The sequence below is a fragment of the Schistocerca nitens genome, chromosome 11 (genome assembly GCF_023898315.1).
Source record: "Schistocerca nitens isolate TAMUIC-IGC-003100 chromosome 11, iqSchNite1.1, whole genome shotgun sequence".
In the NCBI taxonomy this organism is placed as follows: domain Eukaryota; kingdom Metazoa; phylum Arthropoda; class Insecta; order Orthoptera; family Acrididae; genus Schistocerca; species Schistocerca nitens.
The window spans coordinates 127,718,196-127,739,070 of NC_064624.1; the positions used below are offsets into that span (position 1 = coordinate 127,718,196).

At 41.3% G+C, this 20,875-nt stretch overlaps 1 protein-coding gene across 5 annotated transcripts in view; it reads left to right on the forward strand.

Moving 5' to 3' along the window:
• The window catches only part of LOC126213005 (zinc finger protein 664-like), an 80,310-nt gene that overhangs the window by 14,241 nt on the left and 45,194 nt on the right, over positions 1-20,875 (forward strand). For 3 of the 5 annotated variants that reach the window (XM_049940557.1, XM_049940558.1, XM_049940555.1), the window contains one exon: positions 17,187-17,267. The exons of the other annotated variants lie outside the window; for them this stretch is intronic. Coding sequence is in view for 1 of the 3 variants with exons in the window: in XM_049940555.1 (XP_049796512.1) it covers positions 17,187-17,267 (81 nt within the window). In the remaining 2 variants the exon portion in view is untranslated. The remainder of the gene's footprint in view (positions 1-17,186; positions 17,268-20,875) is intronic. 5 annotated transcript variants of the gene reach the window in all.

The window sequence follows — 20,875 nt, forward strand, 5'->3', positions numbered from 1 at the left end:
GATAAAGGTGTGCATGCTAAGACAATAACATCAGTGAGTTATAATTGGAATTGGCCAACTTGTACAAATACTGGGGTGTAACACTTTGTAGGGATATGAAATAGTGTGATCACATAGACACAGTTGTGAATAAAGCAGGCGGTAGACTTAAGTTTATTGGTAGAATACTGGGGAAGTGCAACCAGTCCACAAAGGAGGTTGCTTGCAAATTACTTGTGCAACTGGTTCTAGAATGTGTGGGACCTGTACCAAACAGGAGTAACAGGGGAAATTGAACGTGTACAAAGAAGGGCAGCATGAATGGACACGGGTTGGTTTATTCTGAGGGAGAGTTTTACAGAGATACTGAAGGAACTAAACTGGCAGACTCTTGAAGATAGATGTAAACTGTCCCAGGAAAATCTATTTACAAAGTTTCAAGAAGCGGTGTTAAATGATGACTTTAGGAATGTACTACATTTGGTCACATAGGGATCGTGGGGACAAGATTAGAATAATTACTGCACACACACACACACACACACACACACACACACACACACACACACACACACACAGGCATTCAAACAATAATTCTTTCCACACTACCTACGTGAATGGAACAGGAAGAAACTGTAATAACTGTTATAATGGGATGTACCCTCTGCCGTGCACTTAAAGGCACTTTGCAGAATATAGATGTAGATGTTGATGTTGGTGTAGGATGTGCTTTTGGGCTCTGCAACTATCTGCCCTAGGGGTAGAGCAATCAAAAGTCTCGTCTCGTCCTCACGTGCACGTTTGTCGGACACGGGGCAGAACGTGCACTTTGGCACTGCGTCAGGGGCGCTCAATGCCATCGATCTCTCAGCCGGCTCTCCAGGCCCTGCACACACCAGTCGATGAGAAGTGGTCGGTTACTTGCACTCGAGTCACCACTTCCCGATTTGGATTCACTTGCCAATCTGAGTAGTGCCTGAAAGACATCAGCCACGATGGATACTTCCCAGGGCAGACTGGATGCTAGTTCGCTGTGTGGAATAGGTGGATCGAATTACCTGTATAACCCGTCACTCCACTGAAGTGTGCATTCCACAGTCTTCGTGTCTGTTGAAAAGGCCAGCTATCCTTTGTGGAGTGATGAATACGACATTGCGATCTGGCCCAGGTGGGTGGCTGTGCATCAGTTCAAGTGGTGGAGAGAATCCTGTAGCCTTTAGGGTAGTGACGACAAAATGTTGCCCAATTATTAAAGCACTCCGTCTTCAGGCCACAAGTGGCCCATTGGGACCATCCGACCGCCGTGTCATCCTCAGCTGAGGGTGCAGATAGGAGGGGCATGTGCTCAGCACACTGCTCTCCCAGTTGTTACGATGGTTTTCTTTGACCGGAGCTGCTACTATTCGGTCGAGTAGCTCCTCAATTGGCATCAGGAGGCCGAGTGCACCCTGAAAAATGGCAACAGCGCATGGCGGCCCGCATGGTCACCAATCCACGTGCCGGCCAAGCCCGACAGTGCTTAAATTCGGTGATCTGACAAGAACCGGTGTATCCACTGCGGCAATGCTGTTGCCTTGCCCAATTATTAGGGAGAGCAAAAAGAGATTGTGACAAAACTTCCTGTCCATGATAAACTGTTCCACTAAAAGCACAGTTGTAAGGGAGGCCATACACAACTATCTCTTTACTCACATGAAGTGTTGCGTGCTATTGATAAGAGATTTCAAATTGATTCGGTATTTCGAGATTTCCAGCAGGCCTCACGACACCATACCTCACAAGTGGCTTGTTATCAAGTTGCATGCTTATAGAATATCATCTCAGTTACGCGACTGGATTCGTGATTTCCTCTCGGAGAGGTCACGGTTCGTAGTAGTTTGTGGAAAGTCATCGAGTAACATAGAAATGATTTCTGCCATTCCCCAAGGTAGTGTTATGGGTCCTCTGCTGTTTCTTATCTATATAAACAATTTAGGAGACCATCTGAGCAGCCGTCGTAGGTTGTTTGCATGTGATGCTGTCATTTATCATCTAGTAAAGTCGTCATAATATGAAAACATATTGCAACACAAATTAGAAAAGATATGTGTGGTGTGAAAATTGACAATTGAGCCTAAATAATGAAAAGTGTGAGCTCATCCACATAAATGCTAAAAGAAATCCATGAATCTTTGAGTACATGATAAATAAGTCAAATCTAAACGCTATATATACAACTAAATACCAAGGAATTACATTTACTTAAATTGGAAAGAACACACAGAAAATGTTGAATGGAAGGCAAACCAAAGGGTGCGTTTTATTAGCAGAAAACTTAGAAGATGCAACAGATCTACTAAAGAGGCTGCCTACATTAGGCTTCTCCATCCTCTTTTGGAGATCCTTACCAGATAGGGTTAATGGAGTATATCGAAGAAAATTCAAAGAAGAGCAGCACATTTTGTATTATCGAGAAATAAGGGAGACAGTGCCTCTGACATGATACAGGATTTAGGGTGGATATAATTAAAACAAAGGAGTTTCTCGTTGCGGTGGGGTTTTCTCGAGAAATTTGAATACCCAACTTCCTCCTCCGAATGCAAAAATATTTTGTTGACACCAGCCTACATAGGGAGAAATGGTCATCATAATAAAATAAGAGAAATCAGAGTTCGCACAGAAAATGTGTATGTTCATTCCCCGCGCAGTGTTAGAGAGTGGAATAATACAGAATTGTCATGAAGGTGGCTCGATGAACGCCCTGCTAGGCACTTAAGTGTGATTTGCAGAGTGGCCACGTAGATGTAGATGAGGAGTATTTCTGGGAGAGGAGCGTCATACCCAATGGGTGCTGTTATGGGGAGTGGAAGTCTCCAAATAACATCGTGAGACATTTTCCAGAGTATGACATCGGAAGTTCACTGAGGCTTTTTGCGGATGATGCTGTGGTATATCAAGAGGTTGTAACAATGGAAAATTGTACTGAAATGCGGGAGGATCTGCAGCGAATTGACGCATGGTGCAGGGAATGGCAATTGAATCTCAATGTAGACAAGTGTAATGTGCTTCGAATACATAGAAAGAAAGATCCCTTATCATTTATCTACAATATAGCAGATCAGGAGAAAGAAAACTGGCGTTCTACTGATCGGAGCGTGGAATGTCAGATCCATTAATCGGGCAGGTAGGTTAGAAAATTTAAAAAGGGAAATGGATAGGTTAAAGTTAGATATAGTGGGAATTAGTGAAGTTCAGTGGCAGGAGGAACAAGACTTTTGGTCAGGTGATTACAGGGTTATAAATACACAATCAAATAGGGGTAATGCAGGAGTAGGTTTAATTATGAATAAAAAAATAGGAATTCGAGTAAGCTACTACAAACAGCATAGTGAACGCATTATTGTGGCCAAGATAGACACAAAGCCCATGCCTACTACAGTAGTACAAGTTTATATGCCAACTAGCTCTGCAGATGATGAAGAAATTGATAAAATGTATGACGAGATAAAAGAAATTATTCAGGTAGTGAAGGGAGACGAAAATCTAATAGTCATGGGTGACTGGAATTCGTCAGTAGGAAAAGGGAGAGAAGGAAACATAGTAGGTGAATATGGATTGGGGGGAAGAAATGAAAGAGGAAGCCGCTTGGTAGAATTTTGCACAGAGGACAACTTAATCATAGCTAACACTTGGTTCAAGGAATCATGAAAGAAGGTTGTATACATGGAAGAAGCCTGGAGATACAGACAGGTTTCAGATGGATTATATAATGGTAAGACAGAGATCTAGGAACCAGGTTTTAAATTGTAAGACATTTCCAGGAGCAGATGTGGATTCTGACCACAATCTATTGGTTATGAACTGCAGATTGAAACTGAAGAAACTGCAAAAAGGTGGGAATTTAAGGAGATGGGACCTGGATAAACTGAAAGAACCAGAGGTTGTAGAGAGTTTGAGGGAGAGCATAAGGGAACAATTGACAGAAATGGGGGAAAGAAATACAGTAGAAGAAGAATGGGTAGCTCTGAGGGATGAAGTAGTGAAGGCAGCAGACGATCAAGTAGGTAAAAAGACGAGGGCTAATAGAAATCCTCGGGTAACAGAAGAAATATTGAATTTAATTCATGAAAGGAGAAAATACAGAAATGCAGTAAATGAAGCAGGCAAAAAGGAATACAAACGTCTCAAAAATGAGATCGACAGGAAGTGCAAAATGGCTAAGCAGGGATGGCTAGAGGACAAATGTAAGGATGTAGAGGCTTGTCTCACTAGGGGTAAGATAGATACTGCCTACAGGAAAATTAGAGAGACCTTTGGAGAGAAGACAACCACTTGTATGAACATCAAGAGCTCAGATGGCAACCCAGTTCTAAGCAAAGAAGGGAAGGCAGAAATGTGGAAGGAGTATATAGAGAGAGGGTTTATACAAGGGCGATGTACTTGAGGACTATATTATGAAAATGGAAGAGGATGTAGATGAAGACGAAATGGGAGATACGATACTGCGTGAAGAGTTTGACAGAGCACTGAAAGACCTGAATCGAAACAAGGCCCCGGGAATAGACAACATTCCATTAGAACTACTGATGGCCTTGGGAGAGCCAGTCATGACAAAACTCTACCATCTGGTGAGCAAGATGTATGAGACAGGCGAAATACCCTCAGACTTCAAGAAGAATATAATAATTCCAATCCCAAAGAAAGCAGGTGTTGACAGATGTGAAAAATTACTGAACTATCAGTTTAATAAGTCACAGCTGCAAAATACTAACGCGAATTCTTTACAGACGAATGGAAAAACTGGTAGAAGCGGATCTCTGGGAAGATCAGTTTGGATTCCGTAGAAATGTTGGAACACGTGAGGCAATACTGACCTTACGACTTACCTTAGAAGAAAGATTAAGAAAAGGCAAACCTACGTTTCTAGCATTTGTAGACTTAGAGAAAGCTTTTGACAATGTTAACTGGAATACTCTCTTTCAAATTCTGAAGGTGGCAGGGGTAAAATACAGGGAGCGAAAGGCTATTTACAATTTGTACAGAAACCAGATGGCAGTTATAAGAGTCGAGGGGCATGAAAGGGAAGCAGTGGTTGGGAAAGGAGTGAGACAGGGTTGTAGCCTCTCCCCGATGTTATTCAATCTGTATATTGAGCAAGCAGTAAAGGAAACAAAAGAAAAGTTCGGAGTGGGAATTAAAATCCATGGAGAAGAAATAAAAACTTTGAGGTTCGTCGATGACATTGTAATTCTGTCAGACAGCAAAGGACTTGGAAGAGCAGTTGAACGGGATGGACAGTGTCTTGAAAGGAGGATATAAGATGAACATCAACAAAAGAAAAACAAGGATAATGGAATGTAGTCAAATTAAATCGGGTGATGCTGAGGGGATTAGATTAGGAAATGAGACACTTAAAGTAGTAAAGGAGTTTTGCTATTTAGGGAGTAAAATAACCGATGATGGTCAAAGTAGAGAGGATATAAAATGTAGACTGGCAATGGCAAGGAAATCGTTTCTGAAGAAGAGAAATTTGTTAACATCGAGTATAGATTTAAGTGTCAGGAAGTCGTTTCTGAAAGTATTTGTATGGAGTGTCACCATGTATGGAAGTGAAACATGGACGATAACTAGTTTGGACAAGAAGAGAATAGAAGCTTTCGAAATGTGGTGCTACAGAAGAATGCTGAAGATAAGGTGGGTAGATCACGTAACTAATGAGGAGGTATTGAATAGGATTGGGGAGAAGAGAAGTTTGTGGCACAACTTGACTAAAAGAAGGGATCGGTTGGTAGGACATGTTTTGAGGCATCAAGGGATCACCAATTTAGTATTGGAGGGCAGCGTGGAGGGTAAAAGTCGTAGAGGGAGACAAAGAGATGAATACACTAAGCAGATTCAGAAGGATGTAGGTTGCAGTAGGTACTGGGAGATGAAGAAGCTTGCACAGGATAGAGTAGCATGGAGAGCTGCATCAAACCAGTCTCAGGACTGAAGACCACAACAATAGCAGATCAGCAACTGGAAGCAGTTAATTCCATAAATTATCTGGGAGTACGCATTAGGAGTGATTTAAAATGGAATGATCATATAAAGTTGATCGTAGGTAAAGCAGATGGCAGACTGAGATTCATTGGAAGAATCCCAAGGAAATGCAATCCGAAAACAAAGGAAGTAGGTTACAGTACGCTTGTTCGCCCACTGCTCGAATACTGCTCAGCAGTGTGGGATCCATACCAGATAGGGTTGATAGAAGAGATAGAGAAGATCCAACGGAGAGCAGCGCGCTTTGTTACAGGATCATTTAGTTATCGCGAAAGCATTACGGAGATGATAGATAAACTCCAGTGGAAGACTCTGCAGGAGAACATACCTTCACCGAGGAGTCAAGCAGTATATTGCTCCCTCCTACGTATATCTTGCGAAGAGACCATGAGGATAAAATCAGAGAGATTAGAGCCCACACGGAGGCGTACCAACAATCCTTCTTTCCACAAACAATACGAGACTGGAATAGAAGGGAGAACCGATAGAGGTACTCGAGGTACCCTCCGCCACACACCGTCAGGTGGCTTGCAGAGTATGGATGTAGATGTAGATTTTTGCCACAGTAACTGCCAATGCCCATCAGGATGCAGTGTTCTGGCGCCACAGAGTGGCTGCTGATGGAAGCAGTTGGGACTTAAGTTCCACCACTGATGAAGAATACAACTGCCCGTTTCCATGTGGTAGCTAGATTCTGCACTGCCTGCAGCTCACGACATGTCTCCTGGCCACAATTGGATCCATTATATTTTCCTACTACACCTCTTGGGGCGAAGCAAAGAAATTCTCCTCACCATTTTAAGTCTCGTTTTGGCATCGGGTCACTTTCCCGACTTGCAGCAAGTGGTAGTTTTAATTCCTCTTTAAAACCTGGGAACGGACACACTTACCTAATGTAAGGCCGCTTCATTCACCTGTCCTAATATCTTTTGGGTATGACAAAATTTTGGCACTAGTCCTCTGCCTAGAGTATCAAAATTTGGACAAAGCGAAGAAGGAGTTGCTGAATCAATCGTGCTTAGCTTTATGATGTTGAAGTATTGATGATAATCTCCCAGGTTGCTTCTTCTTCTTCTTCTTCTTCTACTACTACTACTACTACTACTACTACTTGTGTAAGCTTGTAAGAATAGGTTCTTGTAGCAGGTTTATGTTTGATGTTTGTCTTTAAATAAATAGTCTTCAGCACGATGTCATTTTCTGCCAGATGGTTTAATTCCAGCGTTTGACACACTTTCACGACAGATTACAATATTCACGTAATACTAGTGATGACAACAGTTTATAGAACAACCGTTAACACACATTTGTTTAATAGCATCCCTGACAACAAAGTGCGTCATGTGCATCGATATGCCAAAGACCTCGTAAACCTCCAGGTTCAGGCTAGAGTTGTTTTTCTGATTTTATTTTATACACTTTTGAGACAGGTTAGTGCCATTACAAAAACTAGAAAATGTGAAACCTGTAGGTTGAGAATAACTCTAACAGTAACTATTAGTAATTATTTATGGGCATATGATGTTTTTATTGTGTTAACAATGGTATATTTCATTTGGTATGGGTGTGTTTTCCACACTAATGGTCAGACAGGTGTTTGGAATTTTATGTTCTTCTACGAATAGGTTACATCTGTTTTATGTTCCCTATCAGGATTTACAAATAATAAAAGTAATCTTGGAGTGGACAGTTCTGCGAATCAACTATGCTTTTGAATTCAAATTTTATGACCCAGTTTTCATATTTCAAATTTGCCTATTTTCTATTTGGTGTAGAACTGACAAAATCTAAGAAGCATTTCAGTGTCTCTATCTCCTAAGTTTTTGGATGAGTCATAAAGTTCCAGAAGGTGACTTAATTAATAATGTAATATTATTGCATCAGTTGTAACTTTTGTCTTTTGGTTTGTTACTGAAATTAACATTGTTATTTCTGTGATGTTAATGCTTAGAGGTTTGCTTACATGTACTAAGAATTTTTTGTGGTTCAAAATGCGTTTGTTCTCAAAACTCGTGTAGTTGCAAATTTGGTTGTAATCCTACATTGAAGCTAATTTTTGAGAATCTATAACATCCATGTTATGTTTCTTGTATATAGAATTTATAGGGGGCCAACAGATAACATCTGTTGAAATATTGTTTGAACAGATTAAGTTGGAAGACCTACCTCTCCTGAATATCGTGAAGATGAACTAGAAAGCTTTAATGAATCTACCAATACCTTATCCATAACGTTATACTGGGTAGTTATTGTAGTGTTGCCCTCACTAGCTGTGTGGGGAATAACTCGTAGCAGACAGTCAATCTCTGCCTTGTCTTGATGTTGGAATACATGTAGCTCCTTAGTCACTTTCAGTGTGGGTTCAGCATGTATCATTCCACCTTTGATAACCTGGCCTTCCTGGAAGTAGCTATACAACAGGCGTCATCTTCTGGGTATATTTTTTGACATCGTGGAGCCCTACGGTACCACTCGGAGGCGTCTTGTCGTCAGGCAGCTCCACAAATGGGGTTTTCAGGGATATTTTCATTCAGTCCTTCCTGTTGCCACACTATTTTCGATGTCGAGTCCTCTCTGACTGCTTTGAGAAGCAGACTGGTGTCCCTCCAGGTGGTGTTTTAAGTGTGACTGTCTTTGCTGTATCTATCAATAGTATTAAGTCAGTTGTTGAATGCCCTGTCCACTGCCCCTTGTTTGTGGATGATTTCCCTGTTGTTATTCCTCTTCAGGGTCTGCAACAACATCATGTCAGTTGCAACTATCTCTTAGACGGTTGGGCAGAGAACAGACATTATAAGTATTCAACTGAGAAGTCTGTGTGCACTCTTTTTAACTGTTCCCATTCTGTTTTAAACTTCCCTGAGTCGAGAATGAGAAATACTGTTCTCGATTTTAAAGACACGGTGAAGTGTCTGGTAAAGTGTTTTTTGACCCTCTTTTTATGTGTTTGGTTCTGAGTCAGTACACTGGCATTTGATCTATCATCCGATGTATCGTGTGTCAATTTACCTTTAATGTAACTCGGTGGCTGTTACTTATCTTCTTTATGTGGAGGTCCTGCAAAGAAGTATCTCTGTAGAGTCGTGCGTAGCCCTTGAAAGACTTGAACTCTTCTTATTTATAGCTGGTATTGGTGGAAGGAAAAACAAGAACTAATCTAATTATGAAATGGCATCAACAGTTCATCATTTACTGTCTTGTATAATTTTTTTGCATTTGATATACAGATCACAATTACTTCTTGTCTTGGAGCAGATACAGTGTAATTCAAACATAACATCCTCCTCAAAGGTTCGACAAGTAGTGGTTTTAAGTAAGTCACATTTCATTTTAGAGCTTCTTTTGTTCATTGCTGTTTTCATTCTCAGAGAGAATTTCTGCTCCTCGAGAGTCGAGACACTGCCAAGCTGTGATGTAAAAGGCCTTGCCCACACCAGGTGAAGACGCTTACTCGCCATCACACCTTGCCGATTACTCGAACCCCACACCTCTCTGTTCAACTCCTCACAAACTTGAAACAAAGCGACTGTGCACAGTATGTCTTTTGCGATTTACTCCCCACCTAATACTACTTTACTGTTTCATCAGTCATCTTTCCGTGTCATAAACACGGAGTGGGAAATGCCATTTGTCCGACAGCATGTAACACCTCACTGGATCCCACATTTGACATGAAGATTATACGGTTGTCACACCTTAAGGACCGGAAAAGATGGTCCGTCAAAGCACTGAGTATTTTAAAATGACTTGGCCACAATTCACAAGGGCAGACAAGACTTGTCTGCTCTGATTTTACAGTGTCTTTGTGCGATCTCGGCTCAATTAGGGATGTCCGGTGCACGGGTCTGCGAGACCGTCTGTGTCGTACGAGGTGCACCGTACCGAGTGTCTGCACTGAGAATGCTGAGCCGCCACTTCACATCGGGAGACAGCTGCTCATTGTGTGCCGAGGATATAAAACACTGCCCACACCATATACGCCTGCATAACAAAATAAAACACATGCAGCCATCCTTTTGATGTTATTTATTACATAGCTACCAGTTTCAGTGATTTGATTCAGCATCTTCAGGCCTTAACTGATGCTGAGAGAGTGAACTGCAATCGTATACACGATCCCATTGCTGGTCAACATCTATGAACTGGTTTCTGTAACTACTGCAACATTGATGATGTGTCTGCATCTGCCAACTGCCTGTTAGAGATGGGTATGGCTGGTTTTAACATTTTACAGCAAGGTTGGAGCAGATCTCCCAACTTGGCTCCTATAGAGACTCGTAATTATTTTTGATATGACAAATTGTACGAAAGATTGCACTCCCAATTTTACATTTCAATCTCTGTCTTTAACTCGGTTGACGGTTGTAGATACTGCTCTTACAGTAGTCAGTTCATAGAATCTCGGCCATTGACAGGTTTGTGTATACAATTGGAATTCAAAATTGTTAAGGCTTTTGTGGCCACTTGTTGACAAACTGCCTAATGGCTTCTGTCTCGGGTTCTTCAGCCGACGTTCATCTAATGATTTTACTGACGTTTCGCCAGCACGAGTGTCTGGCATTGTCAAAGCTTCACCCTCCCACCGGCAATGGAGGGTGAAGCTTTGACAATGCCAGACACTCGTGCTGGCGAAACGTCAGTAAAATCATTATATAAACGTCGGCCGAAGAACCCGAGACAGAAGCCAATAGGCAGTTTGTCAATTGGAATTCACCCCCTCACTGTCAGTTAAGGCCTGAAGATGGTATTCCAAATTGCCAAAACTGGTAGCTATATCTAAATAACATCGAAATGACTGTTGCAGGTGTCCCACTTTATAACATTAAGTGAATTACTGAAGTCCCTCAAACTTTCACTCAGAAGGATGGACATTCAGAATATACTGCTGCATACCCTACTGTTGCTCGGCCTCTGATGGAAAGGCTTTTCCGTAATCAGCAATGAACGACGAGGCCCTGTAGGATTTGTGTGAAGGATTGAGAGATGGGTACGGCTGGTTTTAACATTTTACAGCAATGTTGGAGCAGATATCCCAACGTGGCTCCTATAGAGACTCATAATTATTTTTGATTTGGCAAATTGTACGAAAGATTGCACTCCCAATTTTATATTTCAATCTGTCTAACATTTTAGCAAGGCATCACGGCTTTACGATTGTGTATACAGATACCTCCTGATGAGGGGTCACCCTCAGATATTCTGTTGTCTTTCCCAGTCATGTCTTCTGGATTCACCTGCACTGTGTTTTCTGCAGAGCTCCATGTAATCCTGAAGGCGTCAGATCAGATGAGGTGTCTGCAGCGCAAACAATTTGTCATCTGGTCTGATTCCCTCAGTGCCCTACTGCAGTTGTTGCTGCACACTTACTCGACCTATAAATTGGCGCAGCCTGTGCAGGACCTACTGTTCTTCCCACAGCACCGTGAGAAGGTGGTGTCATTTTGTCGGGTACCAGGGCGCGTGGGAATTTGGGGGAGCAAACAGGGCTGCAAACAGAGCTGCAGAGGAGGCATGCGGGGAATGTACTAGTACAGGGTGCGCTATTCCCTTCCGAGCTGCCATTTCACTGGTGGGTCATGGATCCTGCAGTTAGGGGAGGAAGAGTGTCAGGTAGTGACAGACAATAAGCTGTGGTTAGTGAAGCCAAGTGTCCAGCCATTGAGGTCCGTGGACCAGTCGCAGCCTTCCGAAATGCCTTCACAAAAGAAGACAAAGTAAATATTCCAGAATTCGAATCGAGAACAGCTGCCAACATGAGTAATGTAGAAGTAAATATCCTCAGAGTAGTGAAGCAACTTAAATCACTTAATAAAAGCAACTCCTCTAGTCCAGAGTGTACACCAGCTAGGTTCCTTTCATAGTATGCTGATGCATTAGCTCCATACTTAACAATCATATACAACCGTTCGCTCAACAAAAGATCCGTACCCAAAGACTGGAAAGTTTCACAGGTCACACCAATATTCAAGAAAGGTAGTAGGAGTAATCCACTAAATTACAGGCCAATATTTTTAACATCAATATGCAGCAGGATTTTGGAACATATATTGTGTTCGGACATTATGAATTACCTTGAAGAAAAAGTTCTGTTGACACACTGTCAAAATGGGCTTAGAAAACATCATTCCTGTGAAACACAACTAGCTCTTTATTCAGATGAAGTGTTGAGTGCTATTGATAAGGGATTTCAGATCAATTCCGTATTTCTGGATTTCCGGAAGGCTTTTGACACTGTACTACACAAGTGGCTCGTAGTGAAATTGAGTGCTTATGGAATATTGTCTCAGCTATGTGGCTGGATTAGTGATTTCCTGTCAGAGAGGTCACAGTTCATAGTAACTGACGGAAAGTCATAGAGTAAAACAGAAGTGATTTTTGGCGTTCCCCAAGGTAGTGATATAGGCCCTTTGCTGTTCCTTAGCTATATAAACGATTTGGGAGACAATCTGAGCAGCCATCTTCGGTTGTTTACAGATGACGCTGCCATTTACCGACTAATAAAATCATCAGAAGATCAAAACAAACTACAAAATGATTTAGAAAAGATATCTGAATCGTGCAAAAATTAGCAGTTGACCCTAAATAACGAAAAGTGTGAGGTCATCCACGAGAGTGCTAAAAGGAACTCGTTAAACTTTGGTTCGCAATAAATCAGTCTAATCTAAAAGCCGTAAATTCAACTAAATACCTAGGTATTACATTTACGAACAATTGAATTTGGAAGGAACACACAGAAAATGTTGTGGGGAAGGGTAACCAAATACTGCATTTTATTGGCAGACCTACTAAGGAGACTGCTTACACTACACTTGTCCGTCCTCTTTTAGAATACTGCTGCACAGTGTGGGATCGTTACCAGCTAGGACTGACAGAGTACATCGAAAAAGTTCAAAGAAAGGCAGTGTGTTTTGTATTATCACAAAATTTGGGAGAGTGTCGCAGAAATGATACAGGATTTGGGCTGGAAATCATTAAAAGAAAGGTGTTTTTTCGTTGTGACGGAATCAGTGGATATTAAACGTATACAGGGATGAGCAGCACGAATAGTCACAAGTGTGTTTAATTCATGGGAGAGTGTGACTGAGGTTTTGAAAGAACTCAACTCGCAGACTCTTGAAGACAGATGTAAAACATCCGGAGGAAGCTTGCTTACAAAGTTTCAAGAATCATCTTTAAATTATGAGCCTTAAGAGTGTACTACAACCCCCTATGTATTGCTCCCACGGAGTTCCTGGGGGCAAGCCCAAAGGCATTTAAAGTGATTCATCCTGCACTCCATGTGTGATTGGAATGGAAAAAAGCCCTAAGAACTGGCACAGTTGGATGCCCCCTCTGCCAAGCTCTTCATTGTGTTGCAGAGCATAAATTTTTAGAGGTAGTTGTAGAGATAGAGGTAGATGTAGATGATGAAGCAGATGCTTAGTAAAAGTTGTAGTAAATGTTATCATGATGAATGTTATGGTGTTGTACAATAGAGATGTAACTGTTTCATAATTTAGAGAGCCAACAGAAATAATTTTTATAGATTGTGTCAAGAATCAGTAGATTCAGGAAATTTACATGTTTTAATCTTTGATTGGTTGTTGTCTTCGCAGTCGGTTGTGTACAGGACAATGGGTGTGCAAGCTGAAACCTGTGTCCTGTGAAAATAAAGTTTTGTGAAATAAGGCAAATGATTGTTTATTTAGCTTATGCAATGTACAAGGGTAAGTCCATTACAAGAAGTGCAACAACACAACACGTTTGACAGCAATCCTCGGCATTTGCTTCGAATTGCAGGCTTTAGCTTGGCAGCAAGCATCTCACTGTAACATACACTGTTTATTGTTGTGCCCCTTTCCCCATAATGTAGCAGTACTGGACCTTGCGTGACCCAAAAAACTGTAAGCATCAGTTTTCCTGCAGACATTTGGGCCTTGAACTTTTTCTTGCACGGAGAACTTGGATGTTTCCATTCCATACTCTGCCATTTACTCTCTGGCTCGTAACGATGGATCCATGTTTTGTCACCACTAATGATCCTCTCTAAGAAGTTGTCCCCTTCGTTACCATAGGGATCCAAATGTTTTTTGCAGATGTCCAAACGCATTAGTTCATGCAACTGTGTGAGTTGTTTGGGACCCAAATTGTACAAACTTTATGAAACCGAAGTCTGTTGTGGATAATTTCATAGGTAGAACCGTGACTGATGTGGAGACAATGTGCCACTTTGTCAATAGTTAATCGTCTGACTAAGAGAATCATTTCATCTAAACGCTCAATGGTTTCTTCATTTGTGGCAGTAAACGATCATCCGGCTCCTTCATCATGCGTAACACTTGTGCGACCGTTTCGGAATTTTTCAATCCATTCGTAGACACTCCATTGTGGCAAAACACTTTTCATGTATTGTACCGAAAGTCTTCGATGAATTTCGGCACCACATAAAGCGGATCACTGAATGTTGCTCTTCTTTGGTGCAAATAGACAGCAGACCTGTCATGATTAACAAAAAAACAAAAATATAACTAAATTGTGGATAATAATTGACTTACCCTCGTATAATTTTTGGCAAGAATGCACTGTTGACTGGATTCAAATGGGAATGATTTAACTAAAGCAATACATGCAGGGCTTGTTGTTTGTTGCTGTAAAGGGTATTCATATATTTGAGTGACGAGTGATATTGCTGGAATTCAGTGGTGTATTGCTTATAAACAATTTGGCTGAAGTTCACACATTCAGTTACTTTTGTTTGCTCTGGTTTCCTGTGTTCAAATTTCAGCAGGTTGGAGTGTTATAGCTTTGGCCTTGTTGGTTAAATTTAATCCCTTTTACTAACAAATAATTTTCTTGTATATAGTATCTAAACTGTAACGGTCAAACAAACCTGCAACCGTGTGTGCTGCTCTTTTCCGTATATGTTGAACATCCACTGCTAGTCCTGTTTGGAGGAAGAGGAGGATATTAGTGTTTAATGTCATGTTGACAAAGAGGTCTTCAGAGTCCTATTTGGTATGGGTCCCACACTCTTCAGCAATATTCTTTGATGGGTCACATTAGTGTCTTGTAAGCAATCTCCTTTGTAAACTTATTGCATTTCCCTAGCATTATTCCAATGAACCAAAATATGTCACTTGCTTTACCTACGACTAAGCTTATGTGATCAAAAGTATCCAGACACCTGACTGAAAAAGACTTAAAAGGTTCGTAGTGCCATCTATAGGGAATGCTGGAATTCAATATGGTATTGGTCTAGCCATAGCCTTGAGGACAGCTTCCGCTCTTCCAGGCATACGTTCAGTCAGGTGCTGGAAGGTTTCTTGGGGAATGGCAGCCTTTTTTTCACGGAGTAATGCACTGAGGAGAGGTATCAATGTCAATCGGTGAGGCCTGGCATGAAGTCGGCGTTCCTAAACATCCCAAAGGTGTTCTGTAGGATTCAGGTCAGGGCTCTGTGCAGGCAAGTCCATTACAGGGATGTTATTGTCATGTAACCACTCCACCACAGGCCGTGCATTATGAACAGGTGTTCGATCTTGTTGAAAGATGCAGTTGCCATCCACGATTTGCTCTTCAACAGTGGGAAGCAAGAAGGTGCTTAAAACATTAATGTAGGCCTGGGCTGTGATAGTGCCATGCAAAACGACAAGGGGTGCAAGCCCCCTCCATGAAAAACACAACCAGGACATAACACAACCACCTCCATATTTTTCTGTTGGCATTACACATGCTGGCAGATGAGGTTCACCAGGCAGTCGCCGTACCCACACCCTGCCATCGGATCGCCACATTGTGTATTGTAGATTCGTCACTCCACACAACATTTCTCCACTGTTCAATCGACCAATGTTTATGCTCCTTACACAGGCGAGGTGGTGTTTGACATTTACCAGCTGGATGTGTGGCTTATGAGCAGCTGCTTGACCATGCAATCTCACCTCCCACCTAACTGTCATAGTACTTGGAGTGGATCCTGATGCGCCGGCCCCAGTGGCCGAGCGGTTCTAGGCATTTCAGTCCGGAACCACATGACTGCTACGGTCTCAGGTTCGAATCCTGCGTTGGGCATGGATGTGTGTGATGTCCTTACGTTAGTTAGGTTTACATAGTTCTAAGCCTAGGGGACTGATGACCTCAGATGTTAAGTCCCATATTGCTTAGAGCCATTTGAACCATTTTTTAGATCCTGATGCAGTTTGTAATTCCTGTGTGATGGTCTGGATAGATGTCTGCCTATTACACGTTATGACCCTCTTCCAACTGTCAGCAGTCTCTGTCAGTCAACAGACGAGGTCGGCCTGGACGCTTTTGTGCTGTACATGTCTCTTCATGTTTCCACTTCACTATCACGTCGGAAACAGTGGGGCTAAGGGTGTTTAGGAGGGTGGAAATCTCGTGTACAGATGTATGACACAAGTGACACCCAATCACCTGACGACGTACGAAGTCCGTGAGTTCCACGGAGTGCCCCATTCTGCTCTCTCACGATGTCTAATGACTACTGAGGTCGCTGATATGGAGTACCGGGCAGTAGGTGGCAGCACAATGCACCTAATACGAAAAATGTATATCTTTGGGGTGTCTGGATACTTTTGATCACATAGTGTATTTTGTTTTCACATCCTCAGAACTTGGTACATCAAGGTATTTACATAAGTTGTCAGATTCCAATTGTTACTCATTAATATTGTTGTCTTAGTATACTAGCTTTTTGCATTTTATGAAGTGCACAGTTTTACGTTTCTGAACATTGAAACTAGTTGACAATATTTGCATCTCTTTGATATGTTTTTAGGACTGACTGAATATTTGTGCAGCTTTATTCAGACACTAGGTCCTGCTTCATTATAGATTAGTGCATCATCTGAGAAAAGTCTGAGGTTACTATTAGTATTGTTTGCAAGGTCATTAATATACAACATGAACAGCAAGAATGCCAACACACTTCCCTCAGGCACACCTAAAGTTACTTCTATGTCTATCTCCAATCTGCATCTCACTTACCGAGTAAGTCTCAGTACGCTTACAAACTTCGCACGATATTCATGTGTACGTGTAAGACATGAAGTATATTTGTTAGTAGTTTTGCTGCACTTTACCACTGTGTGACTCATTTGGAGATGAAGTTAGTTTTACATTGCAGTTTTCAAAGTGAGATATCTTCATTTTTTGTGTTTCATTATAGCAAGTTATGTCTTTTGCAGGCACCCAAATGCTTCACAGCTGCGAAAGTACACAGCAAGTGTGCTGCTAAATTACCGGTCTCGGAAGTGACAGAAACTCCGGTAAGTGCCACATTCCTGGTACTACTTCGAGGCAACAAAAGAGAAAGAAAGAAGCCAGTGTGATTTTCACGCACTCTGTTTACATCAGCCATTTTTTAGTCACTTGTATCCTGAGTACCACTCCTCACATATCAGGTACTCACCACCACTCCACAACTGCAATACCAAATCGGACACATCCAGCATCTCGACTTTACCAACTCTTTCCACACCTCCTTCTCCTCTCCCGCCATACGACCGTGGAAAAATTCTCCAGTAACCTTCGTCTTATACAAAACCACTATACATTTTAGTGTAGAGTAAATCTTTATCTGTTTGTCTTCTCACCCTTTGTTCCTTTTTCTATCAAACAAATAGGTTTTCGAGAAGGGTTCTATGTTGAGCAAATACAATTTTTTCTCCAGTTTCACCTGAATGTGTTTCACTGAAGATCACCACCACTTGGTTCACTTTATTTTTAATCAAAACAAAGAGTAAAATTCCCAACTGGTACACGTAAAACAGTATGGTGCAGCAGTGGAATATTTTATAAACCATTGAAAGCGTACTGAGACTGTTCTGCTCATAGAAAGTCTCACAATTTATTTTCTTTAATATTGTGGAAGCAGTAGATTGCTACTCACTATATAGAGGAGATACTGACTAATAGAACTCTTTATTTTGTGCCTCTCCGTGACAATGTACCACCTCTGTATAGTGAGTAGCAGTCTATCTTGTGCCTCTCTGTGACTTCTATCTCCTCCATACAGGATGTCCCATTTATCTTGACCACCCTAAATAACTGTTTGTCCAGATGCAAATTACAAAATATTTCAAGCAAATGTTCTTTATCTGTCACAGGGACATTAATCAGCACGATTGCCTTTGTTATAGCTTCATTTTTTTTTACAAAGATATGAACAGCAGTATGACTTTTTTAAATGGTACCCTGTATTTTTATTCAGTAATTCATTTCCTCTCCTAAAGACTTATTCAAAAATGTATCACAATGTACCATTCACTGAAACACAACGTTATTAATTACATAACACAACATTGACTTTGAGCCCAGGATCACAAACTCATCCACTTGCTGGAGTTGTCAAAAAACAAATGAAAACCAAGTAAGAACATAACACAAAATTGACTTTGACTCTCCTGTACTGTTTCCCAGGAGTAGAACATTCAAAGGTACTCAAAGTGATGACCCTCAACACCGATACACTGGTGCACTCGTTGAATGAATGAATGAATGAATGAATGAGTGAATTATTTGCTGCTCCCAGTGTTGCCTGCTGAAGAGAATTACAAGCAAGCACGATACGTTCCTGCATGTCCTCTGGAGTTGTTGGAATATCGCGATAGACAACGTCTTTAATGCATTCCCAAAGAAAAAAGTCCACAGGATTTAAATCAGGGGACCTAGCAGGCTAAGTAACTGTTCCTCCTCGACCGATCCATCTGGCAGGATACCTTCGGTTCTTAGTGCCACTTCAGCCAGAAGAGGAGGACGAATTAGTCCAGGAAGTTGGCATACACTGTGCCATTTAGACTACCATTGATGAAATAAGGGCCAACAATTGTAGTACCAAGCATCCCTCACCAGACATTAACTCTCCATTGACGCTGTTGTCTCACCTGTCTGAGCCATCGTGGATTGTCGCTGGACCAATAATGCATGTTCCTTGTATTTACCTGTGCTTTGTTTGAGAAGTAACATTCATTGGTAAATAGAACACTGGAGAAGAAGGTCGGGTTGGCGAGGATTTGCTGCTGTGCCCACTGACAGAACTGTACACGATTATGGAAATCATTCACATGCAATTCTTGATGGAGGTGTACATGGTAAGGATGGAATCGGTGATGTGTAAGAATACGATGTATACTGGTTTTAGGAATGCCAGTCTCATGTTCAAGCTGTCGTGTGCTCACATGTGGATTCATAGAAATGGAAGCAAGAACAGTAACTTTGGGAGCTTCGTCTGTGCGAGTGCTACGACGATTGCGTTGTTGTAGGTTGAAACTTCCCATTTCCTGAAGCGTCACAACGAGACAAGAAAACATCTGTCGGGAAGGTGGGTTCTTGACAGGATATCACTATCTGTAGAGTTCCACTGCCTGTGTAGCATTTCGCCTACCTTCAACAACAACAATAAAAGAAACATTGTCGGTGCAGTTTGTAAGGAAGACAGCCTTTACTGTATGCCTACTCTACACAACAGTATTTAAAAGGACTAAACTGCTGTAGTAAATGTATGTGTACGTAAGAAAACAGTATTACAATTACTGTTCTGCTAACATTCCCCATAGATGAGTAGCATTTCTTCCTTCTCTTCATTGGTGTACATTCTACTCACACAACTCTTCGACTGACAATGGTTTATGGAATGACGGGTGTGAGCTCTACTTATGTTTACATTTGTCCTCTGTCAATGTCAGGATGTGGATGTGTTCCATTACCCTGAGTACGTGCACTAAGTGCTGGGAGTGTCAGCGTCAGTGTCAGTGGTGTGTTATGTTATTAATTAACATTGTGTTTCAGTGAATTGTACACTGTGATATGTTTTTGAATAAGTCTTCTAGGAGAGGAAATGAATTACCGAATAAAAAATACAGGGTGCCATTCAAAAAAATCATACTGCTGTTCATATCTTTGTAAAGAACAAAGCTACAATGAAGGCAATCATGCCGATTGGTGTCCCCCTGACAGCTAAAGAACATTTGCTTGAAACATTTTGTAATTTGCATCTGGACAAACAGTTATTTAGGGTGGTCAAGATAAATGGGACACCCTGCATAATGAGCAGTAGTCTGTCCTCTTCAAACTGTGGAAAATCCAGGATGGAATGATGACAGGCTCGTGAAAAGGGTAGTTGCTACTCACCGTATAGCAGAGATGCTGAGTCACAGATAGAAACAACAAAAAAACTACAGTTTTTTGTTGTGCCTATCTGCTACTCGGCATATCCACTATATGGTGAGTAGGAACTATCCTTGTCATAATATTGACGTTAATCCCTCCTTTTCATAACATTGTCGTTATTCCATCCTGGATTTTCCATTGTTTCATTCATTTTCTTTGGTCATCCTCCTATTAGTGCAACTGATAGACATTTGTTAAAGAAAATACACAACACAGGATGAACTGATGTTTGGTCTCATCATGCATATTGATGCACAATTTCTCCTTTTGAAGATTAGCTTTGGTATATGTAGGACTCTCAATATGATACACAGATCAGCAGTTTACACTAATTAACAAACATTGTGACGAACCAACATAATACTTCTCACCAGTCTGATATGCCAAGGGGCTTTACAATTTAAACAATCCAGTGCTACGTGACTAAGAAATACAACTTTTGATAATGGAGAAACATGGCAAGTAATCACTTCAGTTAGTGAGCAGGAACTGAACAACATAGTAATGTTATATTACTGTTTCCAAACAATTGTTAACTGAGGCCCTTGTGCATCATGCATCATATTTATAGACTTACAGGAATCACGAAACAGTAAAATACGTGCTTCTTAAATGTTAAGAAACATAGTTGTAGACTTAGGAAATAGCCAAAGTATAGGTACTATTTTGTGGGAGAGCAAAATTAACATGATGATGATCCCCAAAG